Genomic DNA, 14,442 nt, shown 5'->3' on the forward strand with positions numbered 1-14,442 from the left:
GCTCTATGTGGCAAGGGTTCCTTCTTCCAACCCACCCACCAGTATTACCTCCACAGCCTCCTCAGAGACATACCCATGTGCCAACATTCCTTTTCTATAGTAAGCCTGTAAGAACTCTACAGATGTACCTAAGGTGATTTTTATCCCCCAAACAATAAGCATGTTGACAATCACATGCTGTTCAAAACTGATTTTTAGTTATAAAATATATATGAAAAAATGATAATTTCCAAAAAGAACATACAGATTATTAACTAGAATTTTGAAATTTCAGGATTATTTATGTGAATCAATGTGTAATATAACTTCCTTAGTCAGCTTCATATAGACCATAAAAGATAATAGGCAATTCATCTCCCTTTGATTAAGATTCACACTGGTATGCTTCTGATCAAATGCTGGTTCTGTCCAAGGTAGGAAGGCTGCCTGCATTGGTGACTGCAGATTAGGGAGGTGAACACCAAATACCAAGAGAGAAACCTTCTGGATTATGTCAGCAGATCAACCTTTAAGTCATATACATCAAGAAAGGACAGACAGTTGGGCCCAGTGGTGCACATCTGTAATCCCTGTGGATTGCAGGAGGACTGCAAGTTGAAAGGGAGCCTCCACAAGGGCGAGGCACTAAGCAACTCAGTGAGACCCTGTCTTTAAATAAAATACAAAAACACTTCAATCCCCAGTACAGAAAGAAAGAAAAGACATAATATCTGAATCTTGATAGAACTCAACATAGAGACCAGAAAAATATTTTTGATACAGATTTTTTCTGGGGGAGGTACCAGGGATTGAATTAAGAGGCACTCAACCACTGAGCCACATCCCCAGCCCTATTTTGTATTTCATTTAGAGACAGGATCTCACTGAGTTGCTTCCACCTCACTTTTGCTAAGCTGGCTTTGAACTTGAGATCCTTCTGTCTCAGCCTCCCAAGCCGCTGGGATCACAGGTGTGCGCCACAGTGCCCAGCCTCCAATAGGGATTTACTGTACTTTTCCTATTGAAAGACAAAACATTAAGAGTGAATTGTGAATGACTACTGTAGAAATCTTAATGATTGTTTTTAAAAACTAAAATATCATACATAGATAATGTATTCCAGAAAATGGAATACTTAAAAAGTAAGACATTACCCTAGCACAAGGTCTTTAGATTGCACATTTTGAAGAAACTGAGTTAAGCTCATTTATTTTTATACCACCAAGTGCAGGGTGCTCCATTAGAAATCAGGTGTCCTGAGTTTCTATAATGAAACACTCAGCTGTGTGTAACTATGGGAAATGACATATTATCTCTAGGCTAAATATGTATGACTCCGAGATGTGGAGAAACCAAAAGCTGAAATCTCAACCTGTCTATTGCTTCTATTTAAGGACCAAATAAGGTTCCATGTAATCTTTACTTCCTTCCAGCAGCCTCGCCTAATAACCACAAGTTTTTAAATTACTTTTAAATGACCACAGCAAACTGGGCACAGTAGTACACGAGTACAATCTCCGCTATTTGGGAGACCGAGGCAGAAGGATCACAAGTTCAAGGCCATCCTAGGCAACTTAAAAGGACACTGTCTCAAAATATAAAATGGGCTCAAGATAAAGCTCAGTGGTACAGTGCTTGCATAACTTGCACCAGGCCCCGGTTTCAATGCCCTGTACTGCTTTTTTTAAAAGGCCACAAAGGGGAGCTGGGGTTGTGGCTCAGCAGTAGAACATTTGCCTCACACATGTGAGGCATTGGGTTTGGTCCTCAGCATCACATAAAATGAATGAACAAAATAAAGGTACTGTGTCCATCTACAACTAAAACAATATTAAAAAGGGGGGCACAAAGAGATTACAAAAAATTGATATTCTTAAATTTGTTCAAATTTTCAAGAATACAACCTATCCTTAAGTTTCTAGAACGTATTAAACAGGCTTTCCCCACACACTTACAAAGACAGTAATAAAAATGTTATAATTATGATAAGTGAAAAGAATTTAGGAGTAATTCTTACTTATTTGTAACTGTTATTCCTAACTACCCATAAAATGCCATCCTAAAAATATGTATTGCAGTCCCTTATCAGCTTGGTAGACTCTTGGTACCTAAACCTTTCACCCTTAGGTGTTTCAAGTTGTACTGATTGGCTTTTCCAAAAAGTTCTTCATCCATAGAATAGATTCCTTCAAAAATGAAACAGCAATTAAACCCCTATCCCTCACCACGCACAAAACTCAACTCAAAGTGGACCAAGGACCTAGGAATTAAACCAGAAATCCTGCATTTAATAGAAGAAAAAGTAGGCCCAAATCTTCATCATATTGGATTAGGCCCCTACTTCCTTAGTAAAACTGCTATAGCACAAGAATTAAAATCAAGAATTAATGAATGGGGCAGATTCAAACTGAAAACCTTCTTCTCAGCAAAATAAACAATCTATGAGGTGATGAGAAAGCCTACAGAATGGGAGCAAATTTTTACCATTTGTACAACAGATTAGAACACTAATTAGATTAGAACACTAATCTCTAGGGTATATAAAGAACTCAAAAAGCTAAACTCCAAAAAATACCCAAATAACCCAATCAATAAATGGACCAAGAACCTGGACACTTCTCAGAAGAGGATATACAATCAATCAACAAATATATGAAAAAATGTTCAATATCTCTAGCAATTAAAGAAATGCAAATCAAAACTACTCTAAGACTTCATCTCATTCCAGTCAGAATAGCTGCTATTAAGAATACAAACAACAATAAGTGTTGACGAGGATGTGGGGGGAAAAGCACACTCATACACTGATGGTGGGACTGCAAATTGGTGCAGCCAATATGGAAAGCAATATGGAGAATCCTTGAAAAACTGGGAATGGAACCACCATTTAACCCAGCTATCCCATTCCTAGGTCTATACCCAAAGGACTTAAAAATCAGCATACTACAGGGACACAGACACTTCAATGTTTATAGCAGCACAATTCACAATAGCTAAACTGTGGAACCAACCTAGAATCCCTTCAGTAGATGAATGGATAAAGAAAATGTGGCATATATACACAATTGAATATTACCCAGCAATGAAAGAGAATAAAATCATGGCATTTGCAGGTAAATGGATGGAGTTGGAGAATATAATGTTAAGTGAAGTTAGTTAATCCCAAAAAACCAAATGCTGAATGTTTTCTCTGATATAAGGAGACTGATTCATAATGGGGTTGGGAGGGGGAGCATGGGAGGAATTGACAAAATCTAGATAGGGCAAAGGGGAGGAGGGATGGGAGAAGGCATAGGGGTAGGAAAGGCGGTGGAACGAGAAGGATATCATTACTCTAAGTACATGTATGAAGACGGCGAATGGTGTGACTATGCTTTATTTACAACCAGAGATATGAAAAATCGTGCTCTATGTGTATTTTGAACTGTGTTGCATTCTGCTGTCATATATAACAAATTAGAATAAAAAAATGAAATAGCATTGGGTATTGAAAATCAAAATAACTTTCTCATGGTATTATTAAGGATAAAAACGTGGAAAGAACACTTTGAAAATTAACTTATGACAAAACAGGAAACCAGGGGGATGCATAAAACACATCACAAACACCCTGAACCTCGAGGGAGGCTATCCTGGAAAGAGGCTATCCTGGAAAGAGGCTATCATCCTGGAGGGAGGCTATCCTGGAGCAGGTGGGTGACTACACACAGCTACTCTTTACACGGCGGGAGGAAAACTTGCACAATTCATCGGCTGCCTTGTAAAACCCGCGTGGTATCCGCATCCCACACACCCAGGCGGCTGAGGCGCAAGGACCTGGCATCCAGAAGGGCGCAGCCTCGCAGGGGGCCATTTCTAGAACTTTCCGCAGAGGCGCCCTCCAAGGCGCGGAACCGGCGGGAGCGGACTTGGCCCAGACCCCAGGGTCGCCGAGGTCCCGCTCGGGCCGTCCGGCACGTGCGCCCTGGGCTGCCCACCGTCCCCCTCTGCACTCACTCGGAAGCGCCGCTGGCCGAGGCGCAGGAGCCCGAGGAGCTCGTCCAGTCTGCAGAATCGCCCTCCTCGTCTTCCTGCGAAGCGAAGTCGGCGGGGAGCGCGTCCGGGCTTCCACGCGAGGCCCCCAAGATCGGCGATGCCATCGTGAGGGCTGCACGGCCGCCGCAGGGGCCTTCACACCCCGCCGCCACCGACCGCAGCGGCCGCCATGTTGTTGCCGCCGGGGAAGGGGCGGGACCACGTGACCGCGCCGCGCCGCTGCCATTGGTGGAGACCCGGGTTGCCGGGGCGACGAGGAAGCCGCCCGCGGAGCACGGCCGGGCTGGACTGGGTGAGGAGCTGACTCTCCGCGAGCGTGTCTCGGTGGCTGCAAGGGGACCGCTGAGACGTCACCGCTCCTTTTCCCCTCAGCGTTCTCCCCTGGGGGCTGCAGAGCGTATCACACCGGGGGAGAACCCCTGTCCCGTTTCCTGTTCGCACTGGGGCGGGTTTTCTATGCAGAACCGAGCCGCCGAGGCGCCCGGCTCGGTCCGTTTACAAGTAGAGGAAACATCTTGCCTTAGGGACGCTGCGTCCCTTCACGGTAGGATGGGTCTGAGCACCTCTAGGCGACCTGTGGATGCGCTCACTAGTTGCCCTATGTCTGTATGTGCAGCACTTGGAAACAGTTTTACGTTTCTCATGAATGCTAGGAACTCGGACAAGTTAATGTTATCTGTAAAAAAGCGCCTGCTTCCATGAACACCAGAACAGCCACTCCTTGGAATGATGGCCATACAAGGAAGAAAGCAAACTAAGCCACTAACAACGGCACTGCTTCTACCAACTAACTTATAAAAGACCTCTTCCTTGTAGTAGCTAATGTAAGCTCAATACACAGGGAAGAGTGTGCATGTCACTCATCCCACTGGTGTTACTGCTCAGTGAGAGATGGAGACACTGCTTTCTCGAGCAATGCTGTGAGGGATGGCAAGGTACCGTGAGGGACAGAGATGCTACCTGTTCAGCCTTTGGGAGTAAATTGTGTCTCACACACCATCTCCAGGTTCTTTATTTGACTTTTCAGCAACCTACCCTACTGCCCTAGCACCACTGGGCTGTGGATCTGAAACTAGGCTTTATGGCTTTATTTGTATTACTTTCTAAATGTGCTTTTTGTATAATTATATAACAACTGTTGAATTTTATTTTATAGCTTAATTGTATTGATTTATAAAATTGGTTTTATCTTATACTAGAACTATAAAGCATATTCCATATGTTTACTTAAGATTATAAAACATTGAAGCCATCTCTGGAAATCCGCGAGTTTCTCCCTAAAAGTGATTCCTACACTCCTCAACAGGAGACCAGTTTGTAAAAAGACGATGGAAAGGGAGGTCCTCGAGGAGGCAGGCAGAGATGGCTCCTGAGTTGAAGAAGGAAGGATATGACCTCCCTCAACACCTCTTCTTGAAAACTGGAAGGAAGGACCAAAGGAGGGAGGGCATGGGTGGCGACCTACCAGTTTCAGCAGGACACTGAGGCAGTCACGTGTGATTTTGTTCATTTTGTTTGTTAATAGGCAGCCACCAACTTAAAGTGAAAGAAGAAGTAATGGGCCAGGAATTTGAAGCAAGGAAAGAAGGGAACAACTATTTCCATCAGCATTGTGACCAAAAAACAAACAAACCAAAAAAAGGGACTACTTTTAAAATCAGACAAATGATATTATTAAAAAAAAGTTGAAGTCACATTTAATAGTTATTTTACATTTTCTGGCAAAACGTATGTACTTATTCTCACCAAAGTCTCAAATATTAAAAATTACTTAAGATTCCATTCCAAAATAAAAAGTGCTTTAGGCCTCTTTAAAAAGTTGGCCTTTATTCATTTTTAAAGCAATTTGTTAGAGTAAAGAAAGATATTTTAAATTTTAGAAAAATATCACATTTTCTTCTCACAAATAATAATCTATGTTTTTCTATAAGCATCTAATAATTTTACACCATGCTCATAAAATTCCTCTAGCATCACATTAAACAGAGAATGAACACTGTAGATTCTTTAAGAACAGTTTTTCCAATACTACAAATAATTGAGCACTAATTAGGGGTTAGATGCTTTATTTCCCACTATATCTTAATTAAGTTAATGAACTGTGTCCAACTTCCCTCATTAATCAAATCACTGATTAATGTCAGGTAACAGGATCAGAATCTCCAGGGGAGGGGCCTGGAAATCTTGTTATTTCAAATGAGCATCCTCACCAACTCTACAAACCTGGGAAACCTCCCTAAGCTCTCCCTCAGCCCTGCACTTCTAAGTATAGGCTCAGTGGCCACTTCCAGAATAGGCTGGAACCACTCCCATCTTCTGAATTTGAGTCCCTCAGGCTGGCCTCTCTTGCTGCTCCAGAACCCACCATCTGCATAACCTTGAGCAAATCAACCTCTCCAATTTTCTTATCTGTAAATTCAGATATTGGTATCTACTTCACAGCACTGTTTGAAATCCAATGAATTAATCCATGTAAAGCAGCTAGTACATAAAGTATCAATAAAACTTAGCAGTTCTATACCATTTGCTCACAGTTTTTTCCTGAGATGATACCTCTCCAAAATTTACTCCTTGAATACAGTACTACATAATCTCTCAAGACCTTTTCCATCAGCTTTCCCAGACACCTCTCCTCCCTCTGTTAGAATTCTTCTTTCCACCTTTCCCATCACAATATATCCCATGAGGTTCTGGTATAACTAGTATCAGTCTGTCATATCTAAATTATTTGGATATATATCTATATATATCTATATCTATATATAGATATAGATATAGATATAGATATATAAAATCTTTGCTACCAAATGACAGTGTCCTAGAGAATATGACTGGATATTGTTTTTTAATCATTCATTTTTTGCAAAGTTGAATAGGAGCAAAAGAATGCCACATAAAAGTTTTATCTTCTAAGAAATGTTCCTTCCCCTAGATGTGTCCCTGGATATAGCAACTTCCTTGGCTAATGGACAAAAGACAATCACAAAGAAATAATAACAGTTACCACCCTGTTTTTTTTCACAATTGAAAAAAAAATAGCAATAATTTTTATCCTTAATTTTCAGGGTGTGGTATTTATTAGCTAATCATATTTCTCACTTCACATATCATATTTGCCCTAACCTTATTAATACTTAACATCCTTTATATGTATTGGAGAGGACAAAGAAAGGAAAAAAATAAGATGCCATTTTCAGGGCCTTTGTCTATTGGGTGATTAGCAATCCCAACAAAACTTGAAAGATTTAGAATGAGGTGTATTCTCATTACTGGTTTTTAACTACACAAATGGTCAGCCTCTTCTGAGGCCCGAAAATGTTTAGTTTAAAACATATAATATGTGAGGTCCTTATTTCCATAGATTATCATCTCAAATAGGCAAACAATACGATTCTGACATAAAATACAGGAGATAAGAACATAATTAAATATTTAGTATCTTTAGCAGGTTCAAGAGCTCTTTCCCTAGTGGAAAGATAAGCTAGCACTAAGCAATAAGTGAAAACAAGGCCACAGAGGTTACATTCATTAAAACCTTCAAACCACAAGGTAAGAATTCATGTAGCAGAGTCTTGTTAGAAGCTAATTAAAATCTCCTTAATTGTGAAAACAGAAATAATACTTCATAAACTATGTGGAAATACAACTGCTATTATTTTCTTAAATCATGAATAAATAATTTCGTAGGCCAGCAAAATGGAGACTTTATATAATGTGGAATTTTTCAGATTCATAATCAAATCATAGTATATAAAAATAGCATTAGCAATGCTAAATTTATGGAATTAAGTTATGGTCTAGAATTCTAATTTTCTTATATAAAAATTGAATTGCTTGTAAAAATTTATGGAACTTAACTATTATAAGATCATGTATTCTGTGTTTGAATGATAATTATGGAATTACTCATGAGGAACCCAAAGTCATCATAAAGTAATTACAGTAGACAGCCCAAAGCTTAAGCCCCAAGCCCAATTAATTTGCTCCAACTTATCTTCATTTTATATCTTCACTTACAAGTTTGGTGAACTGTTCTACTGTCATAGACTAGTAGTTGTCAGGCAGAAGTAAAGGAGGCCCCTTAAAGCAGGAACACAACAGCCCCAGGTGGATGGTGGATGGCCCACATCTGCTGAGGAAGAGGAAAAAGAAGAACCAAAACACAGACTCCACATAGGAAAAAAAAAAATACAGCTTATAAATGAGTGCCCAAAGCCCTACTAGCATCTTAAAAAAAAAAAAAAAATCACAGCATTGTCAAACTCTGTAACGATCTGACAGTAGGCTGTCAAAATGCTCAATAATCCGTAAATGCCATGCTTTTCCTAGTAAGAGGATCTGAGTTCTGTAATTCTAGCACTGATGACCAAATGAACACAGGCAAAGTCAGCAATGATAATCTCTGCCCACCATGCAGGGTTGTCAAAATTCAAATAAGATAATCATTGAAACCCAATGCCTTACACATTTAAAAACAGCAGTATATGCTTTATGCTCTACTTTCAATACTTTTGGTTTTGTGATTTATGTCAGTTTTTACTTTCAGAGTTTAAAAAGATATTTTATACTTTTTTAAAATATTTATTTTTTAGCTTTAGGTAAACACAATATCTTTATTTTATATTTATGTGGTTCTGAGGATTAAATCCAGTGCTCATGCATGCTAGGCGAGCTCTCTACCACTGAGCCACAACTCCAGTCTATGTTCTTTTTTTTATTTTTTATTTTTTGTAGTTGTAGATGGACAGAATGCCTTTATTTTATTTGTTTTTGTTTTTTTTTTTTTTTAATGTGGTGCTGAGGATCGAACCCAGTGCCTCACTCATATTCTGCCACTGGGCTACAGCCCCAGTCCCAATATTTTATACTATTAATAGCATGGATATTACTTAATGGGGCACACTTTTACCCCTGGAAGCTCCAGATGTTTGAGGTGTTTTTAATATGCACATTTTTGCTGTTGACAAGAGTATGAAATTTGGACCATAAAACATTTTCAGGAACTTGCCTTTAGTTCACACTCTCTGCTGGTTTTGGTGCCCCCCAAAATCAACATTTTAGCCTGGACCAGCACCATTTATTAGCCATTAGGCCTTGGACAAAGTAGCTCAACTGAGCCTCTCACAGGCTTTATGAATAGCTATACTTTATGTTTTAAGATAGTTGCTACCATAATCCCCTATATTTGACAGAATCTTAGTTTTATAGAGTGCTTCTATATAATCAGAAATTCATGATACTGCCATATGAGATGGGTCTTATACTCTTTATAGTACCAAAAGAATAGGAAATTAGTTTTTCATTTAATATTGAGCAGGTTTATTCCAGAAATGCTCAACTACTCACTTCCGAAATAATCATCTCAGTCTCGATGCCTATAGTTTAAACATATTCTTTTGTGCTGGTTTATCAGGCAGGTTTGTGCTTTGGATCTGAAACCCTGTTGTGTTAACAGACAAGTTAAAAATCTTGCCAAGTCATACAACTAATATACAATAGAAATAGGACTCCAAAGGAATTGCTAAATTGGGAAAGCCTCATGCACAATTAAAAAAAAATTGCAAAACACTAGTGAGTACTAACATGATTAGTTTAGTACTTCTAAGAATCAAGATGACACAAAAATGTTAACTCAAGTAAACTTAACAGAAGTAAATGCCAATACTGAAGCTTTCCGCTTAGAAACCTCAACTTTTTTCCCTAAAAGCAGAATAGCTAAATATTTTTTTTTTCTGAGCAATAGTCATTTTTAGTTTGACATTTTGTAGTTAACACCTCATGCACAGAAAAGTCTGCAACTTTGCATCAATTTTGGTTTGGCTGAAATATCTTTCTCAAAAGCACAGCAATTTAATGCTTTACATTTTGAAAAACCACATTTGCAATGGAAAATATACAAGTAATTAAAAAAAACACTCAGAAAACATACTCCTTAGAATAAAACGTAAAAATAAAATAATCTGATGTTTTCTCTTGTATATGAATTTCTGTGGCCCAAGGCCACTGGAGTCTTTAATGCAATTGCCAGAATTTTGTGGATAACTTAAAAAGGATGTTTAAAAAGAAAAACATAAAATATTGTAAAACTAGTTTTAAAAAGAAGCCATGAGCTAGTCTAGTTCATGAGAACTATGGTTGATAAATTAGCATGATTTAAAGGTAATCTGATTACTCTAATTTCTATTACATTATGTCTAAACAAATCTTTATATATGCAAGCAAGACATTTGATTACATATGAATGTATTTATAAACAGTTTCATCAAATGAAAGAGAAACTTTGACAGATGTCTCAAATTTTTAACAAGTGTTTGAAAAACATCACTAATAAAATGGTGCATTATAAAAACAAAAATATTTCATATACTGTTAAAAAGAAATCATTGTTAGCCATGATACTGAAAAACACATTTATAGCTTCAGAGTCCCTTGGTTCCTATAGCATATGGGAGCAGTTATTCATAATTCAGATGAAGTAGCTTTTCATTTAATATTGAGCAGGTTTATTCCAGAAATACTCAACTACTCACTTCCGAAATAATCATCTCAGTCTCGATGACTATAGTTTAAACATATTCTTTTGTGCTGGTTCATCAGGCTTGTGCTTTGGACCTGAAACCCTGTTGTGTTAATCATTTTGGAATTTTTTGGCACTCAACATTTAAAACATGAAAAATACGAAGAAATTCTGTTACAGGAGAGTCTTAAGTATTTAAAACAAACACTGTTCCCAACATTACCAGTCATGCTGTGAATGAATTTCTAGTTAATGCTTCCTGGGGTTATTTCCGAACTGTGATTTTACCAAATGCAAGGGGAATTACCCTTAAAAATTTAGGAATTTTAGCTGCTTGTTTGACAATATTTTATTTTATATGGTAGCAGCTTTGTTGAGGGATGGGAAAGGGATGGAGGAAACCAACCGTAGAAAATTGCAAGTTTCAGAAGACAGCACAAATAGAAGGAACCCAATTTTCCCCTTGCACAATATTTCTTTTTACTACACTTCCAATGGAACAGGATTTCTACAGTTCATATGGTTTTGTACAAGGATTTAAAAGGATCACTTGAAACGTTTACAGATGAGAGAACTCACATAAACCTCCCCCGACAGATATTTACTAAGGGCCACTTACTCTTTCTCACCACAGATGCATTCAAGAGACACTGTTGCTATATTTCTAAAGCAGGCTTTTGTGTTGTGTGTTTTGTGTGCTTCCCCCTCCCCACAGCACATCTTACGCAGGCCAGGCCTTCCCGGAGTGACAGCGGTGTGGATGGCCTGGCTCTTCCTGCAGTTGCTGTTAGGAGGGAAGCAGAATTGTTCATGTGGATTCTTCTTCTCTTTGATAAACTCGTCACTGTTCCTATGGCTTTATGTCTGTGAGTCTGTTTTGGATAAGACTGGACAAAGTCCTGGCAGTCCATCGCCACACTGCCGGCCGACGGAAGGCTGGGGTTCTCGCCCTCCTTAGGGGAACTCCTGAATTCCTGGTGTGCTGAGTGGACGCGCACGCGTGTGGGGCGTGTGGGAGGGATGGGGTGGGACGGAGTCAATAGAGGCTCCTTGCAATTCCAGGCACCTCCCCGAGGAAACCCCGTTCTTCCCGAGGAGCCCGAGGTGCCGGGGCGCTGCGCCCAGGAGCTCCTTCCCGGCTTCGGAAGTGGCGCTTCTGGAGGTGGGTAACCCCACCCCCCGGCCCGAGGGTCGCCAGGGCCCGACGCTGCAAGGGGTGGGGTGCAGGTCCCTGGCCCTGCGGGGAAGCCCCGCCTGACGCCCCTGAGGACCCTGAAAGTCCCTCCGCCACAACGCCCCGGACCCGCGCCGTCTCCCCGCAGCCCCCGCGGCGCGACACTGACCTGTGTAGCAGGACGCGCTGCACCGAGTCCACGTCCTCCAGGCTGCGGCGCGCGGGTTTGGGGAGGCTGGACCTGCGCACCTGGAACATGCCTGCGCGCGGCGGGCCGCGGGGGCGGGCGCAGGTAACGGCAGCAGGCAGAGGGGCGAGGGTCGCACGGCCGCCAGACGCGGGGGCTCGAGCGCGGGGCCGAGGCCGGCGGAGTCCGCCCCACAGTCCTGGTGCCCGGCCCGCGGCGGCCGCTCCTCCAGGGGACCCTCCGGCCAAACCGGGCGCTCCGCTGGCGCCACCCTCGCGGGGCTCGCCGCGGCCCCTGGCCCTGGCCCGCGTCCCCTGGCCCGCGTCCCCGTCGCGGCCCGGGCCTCTCCCGCCGCCGAGGGGCGGTGCGCGGGGTGAGCCGTCGAGCGCCGCGGGGACCGTGCTCAGGGCTGCGCTCGCCCGCCGCCTAGTGCGGGACCCGGGTCCTCGCCGTCCTTCCCGGACGCCGGGCCGCCCCCGCGGGGACACTGGTGTCCAAGCGCCGCCCCCGGCGAGGGAGCTGCCACCTGAGGTTCCCAGGGCCACCGACAAAGCGGGAGCGGAGCAGGCGCCAAGTGGACTCGGGCTCCGGCTGCTCCGGGAAAGACTGGAGAATGCGTGGGAATGGAGGAAGGAGCCAGATGCCGATTTCGGTGCATTTAAATTCCGCCTAAAAAAGCCTTCCGCGTTCGACCACACTCTAAACACACGGGGATTACCTGCCGGGCTGGGTTGTGGTCCTGGGCGATACCAGGATGAATAAAGGGGGTTGCTGACCTGCCTGGTAGGGCCCAATTCTGTGCTTTGGAGGATCTTTTTGCTTTAAAATGTACTTGATCTGAGGAGACAGTTTCCTTCAAAAAGATGAAGATGACCTCATTGACTTATTACAAAATTTAAAGTCAGAGGGAAAAGTTATCTAAAAGTTTCAAACAGAAGATAATTTTAAAAAAACTTTAGATAAGGTAGCAATTACCTTTAGATAACATATAACCGTTCCCTGTAGAAAAGATTTGCAATGGGCTGTCTTTAAAATGCAGACTACTCATATACCTGTAAATGATATAATATCTTGAAAAGCCACTCATGTACATACCAGAATGGTAACTACACTAACTGGAAATTTTCATCTGGAGAATTCAGTTGCCAACTGTTCTTCAAATCATTCTTTCATATTTACTTTAAACCTACTGAGATTTTTAAAATAATATATATGTATTTATTGTAAAAAATAAATATGGAAAAATACAAAAAAGGAAATAAAAATCATTCGCAATTCTACTTTCACTTATAGCCACCTTTGAAGATTTGGTGACTGTCCATCCACTCACTTTCCTAATTTGTACATAGTTAATATAAATGTATGGTTTGGATCTGCAATGTCCCCCTAAAAGTTCATGTGTTAGGCAATGCAGTAGTATTCAGAGGGGGAAGATTAGATTATGGGGCTCTGACCTCATCAATGGATTAATCCACTTGATGGATTTATAATTTCAATAGATTTACTAGGAGGTGGTAAAAACCATAGGTAGGTGGAGCAAGACTGCAGGAAGTAGGTCACTGGAGGTGTGGCCTTGGGGACTGTATCTGTCCTGGCCCTCCCCTTCCCCCTTCCTGTCTGTGAGTCTGTCTGCCTGTCCTTCTCTCTCCTCCCCAACTCCATCCCCTCCCTCTGCTTCCCCAGCTGCCATAAGGTGAGCAACTTTCCTCTGCCAGGCCCGTTTGCCAACATATTTCTTCCTCGGAGCTGACCAGACACAGTCTGAATCCTCTGGAAACATGAACCAAAATAAATCTTTCCTCCTCTGAGTTGTTCTCCTCGGGTATTTGGTCACAGCAATGAAAATTAACACAGCTAACAAAAGTCTAAATATACACAGTTTTTTTCTCTTGAATATTTGCCAAAGTGTAAATCATAAATATTTTATTATGTATTAGATATTTCAGTGGACTCTTTAGTGGCCTGGGGTCCAGAGAGGGGGAAGGGGAAAGGAAGGTTAGCTGGGTGTTTTCCTAACACGTGTGACTTCCTGCTCTAGCCTTATCCTAGGTCAGAATCAGAATGGTCAAGGGAGCTGTATGGGATGAATAATGGAGAAACTGGAAAATGGTAGTTTTAAATATGAGGCACCACTGATACACTGACATTGTACAGACTGCAGACTAATTATAAACAGTAGTAGATTAATTTACACTGTAATTAGATGGGACTCCCTGTTCTTTGTGGGATCTCCAAATGCCATTGTGATCTGTAGGATGTTTTCCTTTAGCATCTTTTTCTCCAACACTGACTACCAAGTAGGTGAAGAGGGTGAATGATGGAGGTCTCATCTGGTAGTCACAGACTTTGGGCTGATTCTTCTGTTTTCAGTAAGCTACTTTACTCACTCCCCCCCCCCCAGCCTGATGGAAAGTGTTTATGTCCTTTGGTTCAGAATTAACCAAGAAAATGATACAAAATGGAAAGTATGATGTTCATCAACGATGATATAGTAAATATCACATACTTTGAAAGGCACAAATAACCATAATTAGTGTTGTACCTAAATAG

At 41.6% G+C, this 14,442-nt stretch overlaps 1 protein-coding gene across 3 annotated transcripts in view; it reads right to left on the reverse strand.

The window, feature by feature from the left end:
- Intu (inturned planar cell polarity protein) overlaps window positions 1-11,986 on the reverse strand; it is a 97,263-nt gene extending 85,277 nt beyond the window's left edge. Inside the window, exon 1 of one of the 3 annotated variants that reach the window (XM_058584071.1) lies at window positions 11,875-11,986. In XM_058584071.1, the coding sequence (XP_058440054.1) occupies window positions 11,875-11,963 (89 nt within the window). In that variant the 5' untranslated portion in view covers window positions 11,964-11,986. Of the gene's footprint in view, window positions 1-3,975; window positions 4,330-11,874 lie in introns of those variants that run through there. The other 2 variants (XM_046459573.2, XM_046459574.2) reach the window with 2 other exon arrangements.
- Window positions 11,987-14,442: the final 2,456 nt, after the last annotated feature.

This window comes from Marmota monax, unplaced genomic scaffold (assembly GCF_021218885.2).
Source record: "Marmota monax isolate L192 unplaced genomic scaffold, Marmota_monax_Labrador192_F-V1.1 WCK01_AAM20220418_F8-fsc00039, whole genome shotgun sequence".
NCBI lineage: Eukaryota > Metazoa > Chordata > Mammalia > Rodentia > Sciuridae > Marmota > Marmota monax.